Raw genomic sequence first — 20772 nt, forward strand, 5'->3', positions numbered from 1 at the left:
GATGGACAGCACATTAAGGAGGACTGACTTGTATCAGTGTGTTTGCTTGAGGGCGCCAGATGTTTCCTGTCACCTGTTCTGTGCATTACTTCAGTGTCTTATTTTTTAACTTTTTAAAAATTGACTTTTTAAAATTACATGTGTCTGTATGTGTGTTGCTGTATGTGGGTATGTGCGTGTGAGGGCAGGTGGCTGGGACCAGAAGCATCAGATCCCCTGAGCTGGAGATTGTGGCAATTAGGACCTACCTGATGTTGGTGCTGGGAACTGAAACCTTCCTTTGGGAGAGCAGCTAGCTTTATTATTTTCTTTTTCTTTCCTTTTGATACAAGGTTTCTCTGTGTAGCCTTGGCTGTCCTAGAACTCACTTTGTAGATCAGGCTGACCTTGGCTCACAGATCTACCTGCCGCTGTCTCCTGAATGTTGGGAATAAAGGCTTGTGTCACCACACCCAGCTTTTCAACTGCTAGCTTTTTAACTGCTGAGTCTCTCTTTAGCCCTCAGTTGTTGTTGTTTAGTAAAGGCCAAAAGCAAAACAATCAGAAGGTATCTGATCATTTCCATTAGTTAGAGAGGTTGAACGTTGTCTAAATAAATCAGAACCTCCATTTTGCAGTGTTCTTGTTCTGGTCTCCAGGTGGAGCAGTTCTCTGTCCTCTTCCCTTCCCTTTCCTCTCAGAGCTGCTGGACACATTGCTAATGCAGTTACACACACACACACACACACACACACACACCCATTAACTGTACTGTGGTTGGTGATGCATTTATATTTCCGGCTCTTCAAAGCCCAAGTTTTCTTTTTCATCGATGATGTCTTTTATTTGTTGTAATGTGGGAGGGGGATGTCGTGCTTTTTATTTATGTGGAATAAAAGATTTGCCTTTAACAAATGATTGCTTTTTTCCTCCTAGTGCTTGCAGTATATTCATTGCATGGAATTGTAGTTTTAACTTGAGATGTTCTTTCCTTTCCTTTTAAAATAGCTGGTGTCGCCAGTTATTTCCGAGCCCCGATTGTGCTGTCTTACTAGCAGTATTTCCAGTGGTGCTTCATTATTTCTGTGTGTTCCAGCTATTATGGAGTCTTTATGTTTCTCTGCATTTTTTGTTTTATTTTTTGAGGTGTATACACACCGTTACACTTCATGGAGTTGCATCCAGCCAAGTCTCTGTGTTCTTCTTGTGAAGAGGCAGAAAATCACCTCTCCCAAGAATTTCCATCTTCTGGCCAAGGGAACTGTGTCCTGAAGAGCTGTACACAGACGGGAGGCACCTTGTTTGCTTGCTCTGCTGCTAGAGCTTTGATTTAATTAGAAGACAGGCTGTGGGTGGCCCTGTGCAGACAAAGAAGCATCAGACAGAGCCCACTTAGTCTGGGACGGTCAAAGTAAGTTACGTTCTTTTAAAACACTTTTTGGAGTACTAATGCTGTTTCTTGCCTTTAGTACTGAGAATCAACTTGTAACTTACTGTGTTTATACGTTAGGTAGGTACAGCTGCTCTCTTCCCAAGACTCTAGAAATCATGTCTACTTTCTAGCACAGAGTACATGCTTGGGGAAAAGCAATATTTTTTTCTCTCACTTTTTTTTTAAAGAATAAGAAGAAAATCAAGACAGTTATTAGATTTTACTTTTAACTTTACTCTGTATCAAAAGCCAAGTAAAAATATTTAACTACAGATCATGTCATGATTTACTTTGTACTGATGGGGACAGGAAGACTTTCTTTATTTTTCTAGCGATTCTTGAAGTGCTCTATGGGCCTTATCAGATGTTTCCTCTTGGCCGAAGCTGTCAAGGGATGTGTTCTAAGACTAGACCTAGCAGTTTCTGAGAAGCATATAGCTTCACGTATGAGTTTTCACTTTTCTCTCGTCATTGTTACTCTTAAGAATATATTTCATTTGATACTCAGTTTTGAACTGTTTCAATCAACCTATGGTATGATTGTAGAATTGGTGATATTTCTGTGTTTTGACTATGTAGAAGTAATTTATTTGATCTTGACTAATATATGCTGTGGTTCAGTATTCATGGATATAATTAGATTCATTGGTTATGAGAATTGCAGTTTTATTGTTTTTGAATCATTGCATCTATATTTGTACTTACTTGATTTATCATTTCAGACATCAGTCTTTTTGTTTTCTTGGTAAAAGAAAATCTGAATTTTTATTTTACTTTGCAACACATTGCAATTATATTTGTATTTTTATTGATTTTTATTGAACTCTACATTTTTCTCTGCTTCCCTCCCTGCCTCTCCCTTCCCCTTTAACCTTCTTCCAAGGTCCCCATGCTCCCAATTTACTCAGGAGATCTTGTCTTTTTCTACTACCCATATAGATTAGATCTATGTATGTCTCTTAGGGTCCTCAGTATTGTCTATGTTCTCTGGGATTGTGATTTATGGGCTGGTTTTCTTTGCTTTATGTTTAATAACCACTTATGAATGAGTACATGTGATAATTGTCTTTCTGGGTCTGCATTACCTCACTCAAAATTATGTTTTCTAGCTCTATCCATTTTTCTGCAGAATCTGAGATGTCAGACATCAATCTTATAGAATTTTATGTTTTTACAACTTTTCTGAAACTTTTCTGCGTGTTTCATTTCTGTATAACCATAGACTATGCATTTGATAGACTACCTTTCTTTTCTTTCTTTGGTGGAGGGGTATGCTGGGTATTAAAAATAGGCCTAAGTAATAGGGTTCCTTTTGCTGCGATAAAACACTGTGACCAAAAGCAACTTGTGGCAGAAGGAGTTTATTTTAGCTTACAGTTCTATAGCACAATCTGTCAGTGAAGGAATTCGGGGCAGGAACTCAAACAGGAACCTGGAGGTAGAAACTGATGCAGAGGCCATGGAGGAGTGCTGTTTACTGGCTGGCCCCCCATGGTTTACTCAGACTGTTTTCTTATAGCATCCTGACCGCCAGCCCAGGCAAGGCATTGCCCACAGTAACTTGGGCCTCCCAGATCACTCCTCAGTTAAGGAAATGGAAATGCCCCTGAGGCTTGCCCACAGACCAGTCTGACAGGCTATTTTCTCAATTGAGGTTACTTCTTCCCAAATGATTCTCTCTTGTGTCAAATTGCTAAAAAAACTAATTAGGACAGTTGATCTCTTTTCAACTTGACACACAAACACATCACTTATTAAGGTATAACTTTTCTTTTTTGTCCCTAAGATATCATGTTAATACTAATATGACAATATAAAACATTTCAACTTTAAAAAGTTCCAGTCTTTAAAATTGAAACACTTTACAATTCAGTGTTTTTAAAATATTCAAGATCTCTTTTAAATTTCACAGTTTTTCTAAAATATCCAAAGTCTCTGTAGAATTCCTAAGTCTCTTAACTATAGGCTTCAGTAAAATTAAAACCAACAAAACAAAAGAAAACAAAAAAATAAGTTTAATGCTTTCTTACTCCAAAAGGGAAAAATCAAGGCACTTGTACGATCAAATCAATTAAAACCAAACTCCTATAGTGGACATCATATATATTCATTCTATATATCTATATCTATATATCACTATATATATATATCTATATCTATACATATATAGTGGACCTGTGCTCCAAAGGGCTACATTTCCCAGCACACACCACTTGTCTTCTAGGCTGAGTAAAGCTGGTTCCATCTCATAGCTGCTGCTGTCCTTGGTGATGTCCCATCTCCAAAATGCTGCAACAAGGTAACACTTCCACCAGTACCTTCTCCTGGGCTTTCTCCCTGGACTGTGACCTTGCCTCATAGTACCAAACCTTCTAGAACCCCTCCAGTCCTGGGTCTTTTACTTCATTTGATTCTGTATCTTCACCAGTGGCCTCTTATCAAAGATTCCAGCCCTGATGCACAGTTCCAAGCTTCATGCCTTCAAAAGCAGTATGAATTTAGAAACTTTAACATTACCAAGTTCAGTTGCCAGCACAAGCTACAGCCTTGGTTGCTATTGGACCACAGCTTCTCTAGCTAACTCTGCAGAAAGTATTTTTCTCTTCATCTATGCCAGTTCCTTCTTAAGTACAGCTGACTCTTCAGCCCTAGCTGACCAGTATCAGTTGCCCCTGTGAAGCAAAGGTTTCACTTTAGAGGTTTAAGTCTCTGAATGACAGCTGATATTTCAGCTCCAGCTGACCAGAACCACACAGTCTTAAAACTCAAAATATCAAACAACCCCCATATAGTCTTTAAGCAATTCCCAAAACTTTCCTCTGAAACGTCATAAGCCAAGCTTTAATAACATTCCTATCTTTCAGCTTCTCACAGCAGCCCGTTTAGCTCTGAACACTCAGTGATTTCCCAGTCCAAAGACCTTTCACTATCCTATCTGCTCTTAAACAGGCCAAGTCTATCATAGTAACACCCCACTTCTGCTACCAATTTTTGTCTTAATTACTGTGATAAAACACTGAACAAAAGCAAGGGTTTATTTCAGAATACAGTTCCACATCACAGTCCATTGTCAAAGGAAGCCAGGGCAGGAACTCAAACTGAGCAGGGAATTGGAGGCAAAGACCATGGAGGAGAAGACTGCTGCTTACTGTCTTCCTCCATGGCCTGTTACAACTTACTTTCTTAGAGTACCCAGGACCACCAGCGCAGGGGTAGCATTTGCCCACAGTGAGCTGGGCTATCTCATGTCAATCATCAATCAAGAAAATTCACCATGGGGCCTCACTTTTTTTTTTCAATTGTGTGTGTGTGTGTGTGTGTGTTGAGTACTTGCTTGTACATATATGTTAAGGTCAGAAGGCAGGTGTTTTCCTGTAATACTTTCCACTGTTTTGAGGCAGGGTCTGCCACTTACTCTGGCTCACTGAGGACAGAGGATCTCAGCCTCTCAATGCTAGGGTTACAGGCACATGTGTCAAGTTATGCCACACATGACTTCGTTTTGCTTCAGAGATTTACTTTTAATTATGTGTATTTACATGTTCTTGTGAGTGCAGGTGTCCCTGGCTGTGATTCACCCAATGTGATTTCTTGTAGTTGAACTCAGGTCCTCTGAAAGAGTAGTGTGTGCCATCTTTCCTGCCACCACACCTGTTTTGTAAATTATCTCCCCAATTCCAGAATATTACCCTTTGATTTTAAGTTTTTGTGTATCCAAAACAAACAAACAAACAACACCAAAAATGGGTGTAGTGGTGCGCTGATTTAACTCCTTCACTTGGGAGGCAGAGACGAGCAGAGCTTGCTGAGCTCAAGGCCAGCCTGGTCTACACAGTGAGTTCTAGGACTACCAGAACTACATAGTGAGACCCTATCTTAAAAAGCAAAGTTTTTGTTTGTTTCTTAAATTCAATCTTAATTCAGAATCCAGGAAAGAATGAAGAAATGTGGCACATAATTTTTAAGGCTCTCAAGAATATCATATAAATCTTGCTTCAAAATTGTTTATAATATTACTCAAAAATTTTCTGTTATTTCTCTGTTTTTTTGTCTTATTTTTAATATGAGAACTTCATTGAAGGATCTTATGACACTGTAGAAAACAACTTTAAATTGTGAACATTCTGCTTGTCAAAAGTTCTTTGGTCTTTTCTACTGCTAAGGAGTATTTATTGGCAATAATATTCACTTCATATCTAGGCTTTTGCATGATCTGTACATTTCATGACAGTTGGTATCCTATTTCTTGGCACAGGGCATCAACACTATACAGTGCACGAAGCTTCTTACAGAATTCAGGGTGGGAAATTCACTTATACTTCTTTCTTCTGGCATATATGTAGTGGTCAACAACATTTTGTAGTAGGGTAGAAATGTTTTTAATGAAAACAAATATAGTTAGTAGAAGATTTAAAAGCTAGCTCTTTCCCCCGCCTCCATTTTGACTATGTCATGAAAGAAGGATGGTGTAAATGCTTAATTCCATGACTTGGTGAGTTTTATTTGAGTGATATTTTCCATATTATTGTCAACATTTTTAAAAGGTATAATGACTTAGGTTGAAGGGAAGTGTAAGTGACTGCCAAGTCTGGCAATGTTGGGGAAATAGCTGCATTTGTCTTTTTATTGTAGCTCATGTGGAAAGAACAGTTTCAGGTACTGTGTGTGCTAACTTCCTCCTGGACATAATAATGAGTCCAACTAAAACACTTTAAAACTCTTTCAGATGTGCAAGTCTCGAAGCCAGTGTTTTAGTTTAAAGGTTTCTGTTGTGTTTGACAAGTAACTCTTGTACTGTAGCTCTGTGGCTTTCAGTTAAAAATGTGGAAAAAAACTGCCATGATGTCATTTTTCTGCATAATTATATTATGTTTATTTGAAAATTAGGCAGACTAATAATAAAAAGGTAAGTATAATGTTTTTACTAAAATACTTTAAATAACGAAAATATGATTGTATTTTTAATAGACTATGCCAGATTAGCAAATGTTCTTATGAACAAATATCAACATTTATCACATTTTTTCTAGCATTTTCAAAGGATCTTACATAGAATAGGGTTGTAAGAGTTTTTTTTCTAGTGCATATGCTGTTGTTCCCAGCCAAAGTATGTTGTCTTTCGTATTAGACAGTTTTAGCAAATGAACTGTCACTAATATTAAACCTTAGCATTCACAGAGTGTGATGTAGACAAATGTTCTCTCAACTTACATCCAGTCCATCTAAGGTATTACTATTTGGCTGGATGCAATTCCGGGCTGTCTAGTTGAGTAATTTCCTCAGGCATTCCAGCTTTGATCAACCACAGTGAGAACTCTTAGCATGTCTGTAAAGGAGCCAGTGCATTTGCAAGTATGTCCTGAGGAAGAGAGGAAAGGGAGCTCGCCAGAAAAGAAAGACTGCTCTGTCGTTAGGAGTTACGGAATGAAGACGGAAAGTTTTCTGATTTCATTAGGAACTCTTCCCTATAATCGACTCTCTTCTTTTAAAGTATGCCATGTTGTTTAGTATTCATGAATGAAAAAGACTTAAGTTGTGCCTAGTGAAAATATTTCCTGGCTAACTCCATTAATATTTTAGCTTTTACTCTTAAAATTCTGATAGTTTGCTAACATTTCAAACACACTTTGTATGTACCGTAGTAAAGTATGTCTTCATTATTTTTAATTGCCTAGGTTTTTTTGATAGAAATATTAATATAAAACTGAATATTCATGAATAACTTATAAAAATAGAATGACTAAGAACAGGCATCCTAGGAACATCTCAGCTGCCTTTTCAACACACGCAGTAAACCTGTGATAATAGATAGGAGTTAATAATTCTTTAGTTTTTCAGTGTTTTTGGTTTGTTCTTTTCCCCCTTGCCTTGGTACTGGGAATTAAACTCAAGGTGTGTGAGTGTATGAACTGTATTCCCACTCCTTAATTAGTTTTAGTTCTGAAAATCTTGCATTTGGGTTCAGTTTGTATTAACATTTTTGGGAAGTTCATATTCTTCTTGTGACCTCCCTATGTAGATTTATATCATTGCCTACCTTGTCAGTTATTTACCATGGAAAGGAAGACTAACACAGTTCAATAAAACTTACTGAAAGTAAAAGTTTTGTTGTATTTTCATTTACTGTTCCTTTAGAATTGAACAAAGGACAGAACAATTTGCAGACTTACACCCATCAAATCTATCATAAAGAATATGTAAAGAATTGGTAAATTGGCAAACTAAAGAGAAGATGAAGGACAAATCCCAGGTCCACTAACTGTGATGTTCAGTATAGGAGTATGAGCAGACATGTAAATGGAGGTTACCCATTCTGACTGCCTAGTCGCAAATAAATACACAGAGGCATATATATTAATTACAAAATGCTTGGCTGATAACTCAGGCTTATTACTAACTAACTGTTACATTTAAATTAATCTATTTTTTATTAATCTATGTATTGCTACCCAGCCGATGGCTTTACCAGTCCTCTGGCATCTTGTTTTTGGGGCAGCTAGTTGGCATCTCCCTTGACTCTGTCCTTCATCTTCCAAATCCTTAGTTTTGATTGTCCTGCCTAACTTTATCCTGCATTGCTATAGGCCAATCAGCTTTATTAACCAATGAGAGTAATACTTATTCACAGCATCCAGAGGATTATCTCACAGCACAGACATCTGAGTTGATTATTGAATTAGCCTTTTCCCACTGTAATGAAATAGCAGAAACTGAACTTCTTAGAGAAAGTATAGAACTCAAGTGTTTGGAAGTTCAGTGGTATGGTACCTTCATTGGCTGAGTTCTTGTCAAAACTTCATGGGGAATGTCAGATAGGAGGAAGGCATGTTGGACCAAGAAACAGAAATCTGGGAGGGGCCAAACTCAGAGTTCTATAATAGTTTTCTCTGAGAACTTCCAGAGAATCCTGTAAGATCTGCCTTCTGAAAGAATGACCTCAGTTATTTAAAGTTTAAGATACTACTTCTGCAGAAGCATGGGACCTAAACCTTTATAAAATGTTGAAAGTTAAAAAGAAGAAAACACACAAATGTGTATGGATGGATCTGTATACTAGAGGGAGATAGAGAGGTGGCTCAGTGGTTAAGATCACTTACTGCTCTTGCAGAAGACCCATGTTAGGTTCCAGTCACCATCATGACAGCTCAAAGCACAGATCAAGGAGATCTGTTGTCTCCTTCTGGCCTCCATGGCACTGTATGCACATGGCACACTTACATACAGGGAAAGCATTCATACACATTAAATAAATCTTTAAAAATGTGAAATTTGTTATAAACATTTAAATATTAAGAGAATCATATAAAACATGGATTTAAAATTTCTGTTTAAAGTAGAAAATAGATCTTGCCAAATGGAGTGTGCCTTTTTCAGAGCTACAGTCTGCCAGAGCTGAATGACAGCTGGCTCTTGAGATTCTGAGTGTGACTAACAGTATTTTAGTTCAGGGTATAGCTGAAAATAATCTTGGATTGAAATGTCAAATTGACCTTGTTATAAAGGCCAAGAAAATGAAGTGATAGTAGTTTGATGCTCTTAGAGGCCAAAAATTGTTGTGAAAAGAATTTGTCTTAGTGTCTTCCTTGTTACCTAGCTTCTTAGGGGTTGTGTGTTGTAGCCTGGTTATCCTTTTCTTTACATCTAAGATCCACTCATGAATGAGTACATATTGTGTTTTTCTGGGTCTGGGGTACCTCACTTAGGATGATGTTTTTTCTCCTAGTTCCATCCATTTGCCTGCAAATTTCAAGATGTCATTTTTTTTTAAACCACTGAATAATACTCCATTGTGTAAATGTACCACATTTTCTTTATCCATTCTTCAGCTGGGGGGCATCTAGGTTGTTTCCATGTTCTGGCTATTACAATACTGCAATGAACATGCTTGAACAAATGTCCTTGTGGTATGAGTGAGTGTGTATCCTCTGCGTATATGTCCAAGAGTAGTATCACTTGGTCTTGAGGTAGATTGATTCCTTATTTTCTGAGATACCACCATACTGGTTTTCAGATGGATGCCCCTTGGAAGGAGAAATAGATAAGATCTCCTGAGTAAATTGGGAGTGTGGTGGGGGCGGGGGTGGGGTGGATGAAAGGGACGGGTGTGGCAGGAGAATATGAAGGAATGGTATGTTTGAGTTGTGGTAGGGTCAGAGAGGGAGAGCAAGGAAAGAGATATCTTGATAGAGGAAGTCATTATAGGGTTAGGGAGAAATCTGGTGCTGAGGAAACTCCCAGGAATCCATAAGGATGACCACAGCTAAGACTACTAGTGATAGTGCAGAGGGTAGGGTACCTGACATGGCCTTCCCCTGAAATCAGATTGATGACCACCCTAATTGTCACCATAGAACCTTCATCCAGTAATTGATGGAAGGAGATGCAGAGATTCACACCAAAGCACTGAGCAGAGCTTTTGGAGTCCAGCTTAGAGGAAGGAGGGATTATATGAGCAAAGGTTATCAAGATCATGATGGGGGAACCCACAGAGACAGCTGACCTGAGCTAGTGGGAGCTCATTGACTTTGGACTGACAGCTGGGGAACCTGCATAGAACCGAACTAGGCCCTCTGAATGTGGGTGCCAGTTGTGTGGTTTGGACAGTCTGTGGGATCACTGGCAGTAGGACCAGGATTTATCCCCAGTGCATGAATTGGCTGTTTGGAGCCCATTCCCTATGGAGGAATACCTTGCTCATCTATCATACAAGGAAGAGGGGCTTGGTCCTGCCTCAGCTTGATATGCCAGACTTTGTAGAATGGGAGACCATTCTGAGGAGTGAATAGGGGGTTGGATGGGGGGAAGGTGAGGTGGGGGAAGGTGGGGGGGGAAGCGGGTGGAGGGGAGAAAGGGTGAACTGTGGTTGGTAAGTAAAATGAAAAAAAAACTTATTAAAGAAAAAATAAAAAAAATAGAATTTCTATCAAAACTTAAGTAGCTTATTACTTTTGAAATGAATTACAAATCAAATTAACAGCTTTTCAAAAACACCAATTGCAGCAGTTTGAACCATTAACCAAGTATATCTCACTGTAGAGTTTTGAGCTACAGGTAAAATTGATCAAAGTACTTGGTGTTCTAGATAAGCTTGAATCAAATTCTTTATTCCCTTCGAGTCCCTGGAGTAAAGTATTGCACTGAGTATTTTTGGTGAAAAATGTACTGTAAGTCCAAATACATTGCCTTCATTTCCATCTTTGTTTTGCTAACCTCCTCTAAAGAAGCTTCCGTCACCATTTATTATATCTTCATTCTTTTACTGAAAAGAAAACAAAACAAAATTAAACAAAAGTCAGGCGTGGTGGCACTTGGGAGGTAGAGCAGGTGGATCTCTGTGAGTTCAAGACCAGCCTGGTATACAAGAGATCGCTCCAGGACAGGCTCCAAAGCTACAGAGAAACCCTGTCTCGAGGAAACAAAAAAATGAAAAAAGAAAAAAGAAAAGATGTTAGTACTTAATGCAATATACTAATGGTTGCCTAGGAAACTTTATGTTTACCTACCCTAGTCATTCCCATTTTACTCTTTGTTCTGATTCACATCTTTCTCTAATGTAGGGTGAATCCTGCTACTACAGAGATATCCTTTGCAGTGTTTCATAGTTGTTGTAGTATAGCTTTCTGCTGTTTATTTTCTATGTGTTAATGTTGATAGACTACAAACTTTCTGAAAATGGCCTAAGTTAAGCAGCTTAGTGAGTCATTGAAATGAGTTTCTCAGAGTGACAGTATGATCCAGCTCTGACAGAGTCATGTGTAGTAGCTTATTAAAAATAAAGGAACCTTAGATTTAACGCATATGTTCCAAATGGGGCTCTTTGGAGTGGGAGAATGGAAAATTTCACTTAATGATTCTTTAATTTTGAGCAGAAAGACTGATTGAATCCACAGTTGCAACAGTCTTTAAAAACTTTAGTTGTTTTATTCTAAGAAATTTGTATTGTGGTTTTAAAGTTGTTTATTGAGTATAGTGTATATACTAGAAAATAATCAAGTTTATTGTTTATGAATAGCTCTGATAATTTTTCAGAGTGAATATAGCTCTTTGTCTATAGCACCTGGACCAGGAAACACATTTCTGCCCTTCTAGAAAGTCCCAATAACACTAGGTTAACAATATTTTGTGAGTTACAAAGCTTGACATATGTAGAATCATTGAATATATGTACTTCTGTGTCTCCTTTTGTATGTTTAATTGAGGTGAAGTTCATATAACAACTTGAAAAACTAATAACAGTATGTTGACAGTGCTTTGTAGATACCATTTTCTATCTTGTTAGAAAAGAATCCTCATACCCCTTAGGCAGTTACTCTTTATTTGTTTGTCTTCTATTTGATGACAACTCATAGTCTGTTGTTTCTCTCTATGAAATTATCTTTTCTGGATAATTCATACAGCTTAAATCATAGCTTTTGTGGCTACCCTCCCACGTAAGTACAATGCTTTTGAGACTTCCACGCTGCAGCATCTGTCAGTATTCCATTCTTCTTTCTGCAGACCTAGTCAGCATTGTTGTGCATACCACAGCACTTTTATCCACTTATTCACTGTTGACTAGGGGCAGTTTCCACCTCTAGGCTATTGGGAATACCCTTGCTGTGAATAGCACCTGTACAGATATTGAAAACTTAATTTTAGTTTCTTTGTATATTTACCTATACATAGACTTTCTGGGTCGTGTGTTAATTCTACATTGAACTTTTTATGCAACTATTAAGCTGTTTTCCATAACTACAGAATGAACCATTTTTCATTGTAGTAACAATGTGTGAGAATTGCTTTGCATCCAAGTTATTATGGTCCGTCCTACCCTCCCCCACCCTTGTCACTAAAGCTATCCTTGTGAATGAGAATTGGTACCTGTCTTAGGGTTTCTTTTGCTGTGGAGAGACACAATGACCATGGAAATTCTTATAAAGGAAAACATTTAATTGGAGCGGCTCGCTCACAGTTCAAAGTTTTAGTTCATTATTGTCACGTTGGTAAGCAAGGCAGAATGCGGGCAGACTGATGCTGGAGAAGGAGCTAAGAGTTCTTACATCTTGATCCAAAGGCAACAGGAAGTAGTTCTTACATCTTGATCCAAAGGCAACAGGAAGTAAACTGAGACACTGGGCATTGTTTGAGCATATGAAACCTCAAAGCCTGCCTCCACAGTGACACACTTCTTCCAATAAGGCTACATCTACTCCAACAAAGCCACACCTCCTAATAATGCCACTCCTTATGAGTATATGGGGACCAATTACATTCAAACTACCTCTACAGTACTTCATCATTGTTTCTTTATTTCCCTAATAGAATTGTAGGCCATTTGTATGTCTTTGGGAAAATATTTGTTGATGTCACTTCATGTTTTATGCTGATTTATAATTTTTATTTTCTGATCCTTCATGGTTGTAGAAGAACTGTATATATTCTGGTTATTGGATTACTTGAAATTTAAACTACCTTTTTTATTTTATTATGTGCATTAACACACATGTGCCATGGCATCTACAGGTCAGCAGGCTGCTTGTGAGGTCAGTTCTCTCATTCCACCACGTGGATCTATTTATTGAACTCAGGTTGACAGACGTGATGGCAGGTGTCTTTACCCACTGAACCGTCTTGTTGCCTCTTGGATATTGGTTTATACTGTAGGTTTAAGCCTGAAATAATGTCAGAAGAAACAAAATAAAAACTAAACTATGGACACCTTTGTGGCTTACTTGACTCCCCTGTTTATCTTTCTGACCGTTACCTATCTTCTATTTTAGATTTGCGTTATTATATTTATTGTTGTATGTTATGCCATCCAATTTATCATCAGTCTACATAGTCATGATTTCTCAATTTTTATAGGTGCAGATCAAAAACATTCCAACTGAAATTTGCATCTGTACTGAACATGTAGTTTTTCTTGTCATTCCTCAATGTAACAACTATATTATTTTAGTTATGTAGCCAAGCTGGTTTTGAACTCATGGAGCTCTTTCTGCTTCACCTTCACGAGTGCTGAGATTATATGCATGGGCCATTATGCTTCACATTATTTTTGATTTTTTGAGATAGTTCACTGTGTAACCCCGTCTGGTGGTGGGGTTTTTATGAAACTTAAACCCACTTCAGATACCAAAGAATATCTATTTCCTTCCCTTCCCACCCTGCCAACTTCTCCCCTTTTTTGGTACTGAGTGTGGAACCCAGGGCCTTGACAGTGTTAAGCATGTGCTCTGCTGCTGAAGGCATCTATCTGCCTCCTATAGCCGAGACTGAGGCGTCTTGTCGGGAAGACTGTATTCTGTTTTGTGTATTGCTATAAGCCCTAAGATTTACTCACTATTTAGCAAATGGGTCAAAAAGCCAAATGGGCTCTTTGCCTATTTCTGATGGTCTGTAAACTTTTAATGGTTTTTAGTTTTTAAGATGATTGAAACAAAATCAAAAGGAAACTAATATTTCATGATATTAGAAAATTATATGAAATTCAAATTTCAGGGTACAAACCGCAACTTCTTTGTGATGCAGCCTTGCTCACTCATTTGTGTATCTTTTCTGGCTGCTTCTGTCCCTCAGTGGCAGTTGAGTAGCTAAAGCATTGTGTGGTCCACAAGTCTGAATCATTTAATATATCTGACCTTTTATAGCAAAAGAATTGTCTGGCACTAGGCAGCCAATAAATATTTGTTGAATGAGTGAATGCTAACCTATATTAACACAAAGGAATTTAAGTGGAAAACCTTCAGTCATTTAGTTCTTGAAAATTTGAGCTTAATTGATTGTTAAATATGCCCTTGAATTGTGTGTGTTGATTGTTTTTGTCATAACTTAGTTTCATTCGCCACTCTTCATCCTGCAGATATTATGAACGAATAAGGAAATAACAGAGAGGTAATAATTCTTGGCATAGTTTTGGCTAAGTTAGGCATACTTCATTTTTTAAAGTTTTTTTTTTTTAAGAATTTTATTTAAACATTTTATTTTTTATTTATTTATTTAACTTTATTATGTTCGTTGGTGTGAAGGTATCAGATCTCGTGGAACTACATTTTCAGACAGTTGTGAGCTGCCATGTGGGTGCTGGGAATCGAACCCGGGTCCTCTGGAAGAGCAGTCAGTGCTCTTAACCGCTGAGCCATCTCACCAGCCCCTTTTTTAAAGTTTTTTTTCATCCCCCTGTCCTCCTCGCTTGAGATGGGATCTCACTATGTAGCTCAGACTAGTCTGGAGCTGCATTTTTCTCATTTGAATTCGAAGAAAGCTGTGAAGGAAAAGCACCCATTTTTATTACTTTTTTTGTATACTGGGGATCAAATTCAGGGTCTTGTATATGCTAGGCAAGTTTTATGTCATTGAGCTATATTTATATACCCTATTACTCTTACCTAGAAAGATTCATGAAAGTTTGTTTTAAGACTATTTCCCACTTGTTACTTTAAGATCAATCACTTGCTTGTCATTGGAGGCAGTAATTAAATCATTTCAATGGAATACTTAATCATGTATGGATAAAAATGTATATTCTCCCATGTCTCATTCACCTTATGATGTGCTTGTTGTATTTGCACTTGAGACAGAGTGTGAACACTCTGTATTAGTGATCTGTCAGTAGACATCTGACATAGTCTAACAGGAATAAAAGAGACTGGACAGATAGCATCTTTTTATACAAAATGATTTTATATTATGCTAGTCTTGTTTTTGTATATTTGAAAACTTAATTGTTTGCATTTGTAAGAGGTGTTAATAGAGGTCACATAATGAATCTCCCAAGGTATGGTATACCCTGTAACTGTGCAAACTGTCTTTAGTTTTTGCTTTTATTAAAGGATACTAAGTGGGTAATGCAGCTTGTGGTTTTTAGTGAAAAAGTATGTGTTGTAGCTCCTTGCCTTGGCTGGAAGCTGCCAGATTTACTGTAGGAAAAGCTTCCTTGTCATGTTAGGAGAATAGATCCTGGCTTGGTGCTTCTTCTGTCCTTTTTTTCAAAGGGATATTGCTATTTTTTTTTTGAGTTTCTCTGTAAGAATGCCATGCAAGAATTATTATCTAGCTGGCTCAAGGGGTTCACAATATTAATTATTCTATTTTACCTAGTTATAATTAGCTTCCATTCAGTCATTCTACAAGTTTTTACCATGTGTGGATGAAACATTGTTTTTTAACTCTGGAATAAAACCCCTGAAAAGATAAAGGGGCTTATGCTCTGTGGGGCAGATTAATAACAAAGATTAGGAAGTAAGATAACTGTGGTGATGTACACTGTCTTAGTTAGATTTGTCTCATAGTTACTATTGCTGTGATAAAGCACCATGACCAAAGTGACGTGGGGAGGAAAGGGTTTATTTGGCTTCTGCTCTCTTACAACTGTTCATCACTGAAGGAAATCAGGACAGGAACTCAAACATGACAGGAACGTGGAGGAGGCAGGAACAGCTAACTGGCTTAGTCCTTATGGCTTGGTTATTCTGCTTTCTCCCAGGACCAGCTGCCTAGGAATGGCATCCCCAGAATGGACTGAGCTTTCCCCCATTAATTACTATTTAAGAAAATGCCTACAGGTATAGGCTTGCCTACAGCCCTAACTTATGGAGGAATTTTCTCAGTTGAGGCTCCTGCCTTTCCAATGACAGGAGTTGCGAGTCATTGTGAAGCACCAAGTTGGTGCTAGGCATCTAACCTGGGACTTCTGCAAGAGCAACAAGTGCTCTTAAGTACGAGTCACCATTCCAGATTCCATAAACTTATTTTCATTATGGCCCTATTTTAACATTTCTCTTATCCTTTGGAGACAGGGTCTCATGTAGCTCAAGCTACATGGCCTGTCATAATCCATTATTTTGTACAGGTAACTCATGCTAAAAAGATTATGTTGACTTTTCTTTCTCTCTTTTTTTAAAAGAGACGATACTTGATTCTTTCTAGTTTAGTTGCTCTTTATTTCTTTTCCTTGCCTAATTGTCATGCTGTGATTTTCTTGCATCTTGTTGAATAAGAAGTAGTGAGAACGGATATTTCTCTTGTGTTTTGATAATGTTTTTGTAATTTTTGATAATTTTCAGGGAAAATTATTCAGGATTTCCCCTTTTCCCCATTTTGCAATATTAGCTGGACTTTTTTAGGTTTCCTTTATCATGGCAAGGATGTTGGTTTCTGTTTCTAGGTTACTTAGTGGTTTTTTTTTATTGTTTTTATAAAAGGGTTTAGTAGTTTGTTAAATGTCTTTTTCCTATATTTCCTGACATGCCTATTTTATTAACATGTGGTATTTTGATTGATTTTTTTTCTAGATATTAAATCAGACTTGTTTCTTGAGATCCCTCTTGTTCATGATATAAACACTTGTTTATATTCTGCTGGATTTGGTTTGCTTTTGTTTCTTCAATGATTTTGATGTTAGCATCTACAAAGTATAAAGTATATTGGTCTCTAATTTTTTTCTAATTTTGGTCATAATATTTTTGTCCTTTGTCATCAGAGAAGTACTGACATTGCCTGAGTCTTAGAAAGTATTCCCTTACCTTCTAGTTTTTGGAGGGTTTATGAAAGATTGACATTAATTCTTTTTTAAGACTAATAGTATTTAAATTCATTTTTGCTTTTCAGGATTCTCCGTTTACAAATGCAGGAATGGGATCTAATCTGAATCTCCTAGGAGAAATCGAGTGTGATGCCAGCATAATGGATGGGAAATCCTTGAATTTTGGAGCAGTTGGAGCCTTGAGTGGTATGTGGGCATTATGACATAGTCCTCTATTATTTGAAAAACTGAGTTTGTTACCATTTCATGCCTTCTGAAAACTTAGTCCTGTATTTGTAATCATTTTTGTTTGGAGTAGTGCTGAAATAATTATTATTCCTCTTTACTAAATAAAGATCATAAAATCTTAAGTATAAGCAGTTTTTTTTTTCCATTAAATTTTTTTTTCATTTTTCATACCAACCCCAGTTCCCCTCCATTCTCCCCCCACCCCTGATCTAATTCCCCCATCCACTCCTTAGAGGGGGCACTCATCTCATGATAGGAAAGCTGAGGTCACAACTGCATGCTGCCCCGTTCATCTTTTTGTGTATGTTCTGGGGCTTAAATCAGATCCTCACCTTTGTTTTTGGTGTTTTTTTTTTTTTTTTTTTTTTTTTTTTTTTTGGTTTTTTGAGACAGGGTTTCTCTGTGGTTTTGGAGCCTGTCCTGGAACTCACTCTGTAGACCAGGCTGGTCTCGAACTCACAGAGATCCACCTGCCTCTGCCTCCTGAGTGCTGGGATTAAAGGCATGCACCACCACCGCCTGGCAGGTCCTCACCTTTGTACGACAAGCATGTTTTCCTGCTGAGCCATCTCACTGGCCCACATTTATATATTTTAATGAAACAGAAACAGGATTCCTCCCTTTTCTTCCCCCTCTTTTCTTACAGAGTCTCGTTATATAACTCAAATTGTCCTCGAGCTTTTCAAACTAGGCAGGCTCTAACTTCTTCATACTCCAGCACTAGCCCTTTGACTATTAGAAATTTTGGTTTGCAGCACCCTGCCCACTGCTGGAACTTTTTTTTAAAAATTTAAATCAGAATCTGTGGCTGTCTTTTTATATCAGTACATAAAAGATTGATTTAGTGGTTTATGATTCATTTAAAGATTCATTAAATGTACATATTTTTATCTGTAGATATATGAAGTTTCTAAGGTATCCAGCCATATATATACACTTTGATCAAGACTTTAAATGTTATCATGTTAGGATTTAGAACACTGAATTGGAGAGATGGCTTAGTAGTTAAAAGCATATATTGTTCTTATAAAGGGCCCAAGTCTAATTCCCAGAAAACTTTACTATCTTAAAACCACCTATAAATCCAGGTTAAGGGGAACTAATGCCTCTGTTCTCCATGAACACTTGCACCCCAAACCCATATGATGATGATCTAATTATTCTTTATCAGTTAATTTGGCTGTCAAATATTAGGGTAAGAAAATGAATGATCAGAGAAATGGCAGAGAAGGCACCAGTGACCTTCTGTCTCTTTGATTTCTCCATCCAAAAGGACTGAGGTTCTCTCTCAGCCCTGCCTTACTACTTATCTCTGTCCTCAATCCTCCAAAACCCCTCTAATTAATTTTGGTCAGCTAATGGTTAGCTCCACCCTCTGATTCAAAGCAAACTCTGTTATTAAATGCAATCAAAATATCACACATTTCCCCCTTTTCTTTAAATAAAAAGGGAAGGTTTTAACTCTAACATAGTAAAACTATATATATAATAAGAACAATTTTCAGGAAATAATTATGTTCACAATGTCCAGTCCATTTGCATTTGACAAATTTAGAGAAAATACTTCATTATCTAACCTGTCTTGGTGAGTCCAAAGCATTCTACCTAATTCACTTTCTATCTTAACTTGTATTACCAGCCCCAAACAATCTTTTTATGTCTTTCAATCTTACACACTTTACACCTCTTTTGTTAGTTTCTTTTCTGAACTTTGTAACAAGGAAAACTATTAACTATAACTATCTAGTCTTTAATGCCATCAGTGACCCAGGAAGGATATAATATTACCTGAGTAAACAGGAAGTACAGAGCAGACAGCTTCCAAAAGTAAGTAAGAAATGATAGAAACAGCTGGCTATTTAGACAATCACCCAAGGTTCCTCTGTAATGTTGGGGTATCCATCTTTGGCTGACAGGCCTAGAATATCTGACTAATGTGAAGCAGAAATTTTGAAGGACTGTCCTGCCTTGTTTTGGTAAAGTTTGGCAATCACTTTCTTTTGTGTCCTGCTTGTCCAATCTGGTGAACATACTGTCAGCAGTTGAGAAAAGGGCCATTTCTTGCTCAGTTACTAACTTTTGCCAAAAGGAAGTAAATTCCATGTGGAGTTTCTTCAATGCCCATCATCTTTTCTGAAGTAGATTGGTGCTGCTAGGAGTAGGCGTGTCTCATCATACAAAGCCTTATATTATTATTATTATTATTATTATTATTATTATTATTATTGGTTTTTCGAGACAGGGTTTCTCTGTGGTTTTGGAGCCTGTCCTGGAACTAGCTCTTGTAGACCAGGCTGGTCTCGATCTCACAGAGATCCGCCTGCCTCTGCCTCCCGAGTGCTGGGATTAAAAGGCGTGCGCCACCACTGCCCTGCTAAAGCCTTATATTTTTAAGGCATCTTAAATGCCATATTCTGTAGCTCTATAAAGTGTTGAAGAGCACTTACTAATATATATGTTTGACCTTGAAAACATACCCTATATAACAATAAGTTTGAGTATAATAGATGACTACCAACCTGCATTTCTTTATTATCCTAAATAGTTTGTAATAATAACTTTTAAGGACTAGATATGAGCTGCATAGGTACAATACATTAAACAAGAATCGAAACATATATACAGTATATTCTAACAAAATTAAACTTAAAATTATATCAATATACTAAAATATCTTAAACAAGAGTAGAAAAATATATACAGTATAGCAAAAATAACCTTAAATTTGTATCAATATACAGAAATCTATACCAATGTAAAATATTTAAGACTGGTAGTTGCTTTTTTAGTTTAATAGTAGATTCAATCATCTACCATTTTATCCTATCATTTGTATATCCCCCTTTTTTCTTTTTAAAAGGAGATCCCTGAATCTTATATTCTTTGCTTAATGTTTTTCCTGGCCATTACCAATAGCAAATTGTAACCCATCCTCCTAAATGATGAGTAATATCTATAACCTATTGGGTGACTAATAGCCATCCATCCCATCTCTTGGAAATGTGGGTATTATGTTCTTTATATTGCTTCCTGCTGTTTGGGTGGGTGGTGACATCTCTCGGGGACACTGAGAAAAGTAAGTTAATGATCAAGTCCTGAGAAAGCTAGCTATGTTATATTTTGCCAGTCCCTCCATAATGGGAAAGTGTAGTCCTTATCTGAAGTCCTGGCTGGAGAAGTGCATGAGTCTGGACCATCTCAGCTAGCTGACTTGAAATTGTCCTGAGCAATTTTTAGTCCAAAGCTGATCTTTGGGTGGTCTTTATCAGCCAGTGACATTACCAAAGGCATACACACAGACAGAATATTGTATACATAATAAATAAATAAATATTTTTAAAAAAAGAATTCCATGAGTAAAGTATACAGTCATAAGGACAAGCTACATATTGCAAAAATACGTTTTTCCATAGAGATATATAAATAAATAACAATAGTTAATTGTAATGAATAATCAATTAAAGTAAACTCACTCCTATCTGATGTACCTGGGAGAGGCATGAAGGCACATATCAAGAACAATTTTGTGTTTTTGAAGAAACTGAGGTCATAAGACTGTCTTAGTTATGGTTTCTATTGGTGTGAAGAGATATAACCACAGCAACTCTTA

At 37.3% G+C, this 20772-nt stretch overlaps 1 protein-coding gene across 6 annotated transcripts in view; it reads left to right on the forward strand.

The window, feature by feature from the left end:
• Positions 1-20772, forward strand: part of Tasp1 (taspase 1) — a 231598-nt gene that overhangs the window by 24803 nt on the left and 186023 nt on the right. For 5 of the 6 annotated variants that reach the window (XR_005976046.1, XM_041670827.1, XM_041670829.1 and 2 more), the window contains exon 5: positions 17000-17120. Coding sequence is in view for 5 of the 6 variants with exons in the window: in XM_041670827.1 (XP_041526761.1) it covers positions 17000-17120 (121 nt within the window). In the remaining variant the exon portion in view is untranslated. Of the gene's footprint in view, positions 1-1125; positions 1391-16999; positions 17121-20772 lie in introns of all 6 variants that reach the window. The other variant, XM_041670832.1, reaches the window with a different exon arrangement.

This window comes from Microtus oregoni, unplaced genomic scaffold (genome assembly GCF_018167655.1).
Source record: "Microtus oregoni isolate MIOR12 unplaced genomic scaffold, Mior012 000020F_ref0000438, whole genome shotgun sequence".
NCBI classification, from domain to species: domain Eukaryota; kingdom Metazoa; phylum Chordata; class Mammalia; order Rodentia; family Cricetidae; genus Microtus; species Microtus oregoni.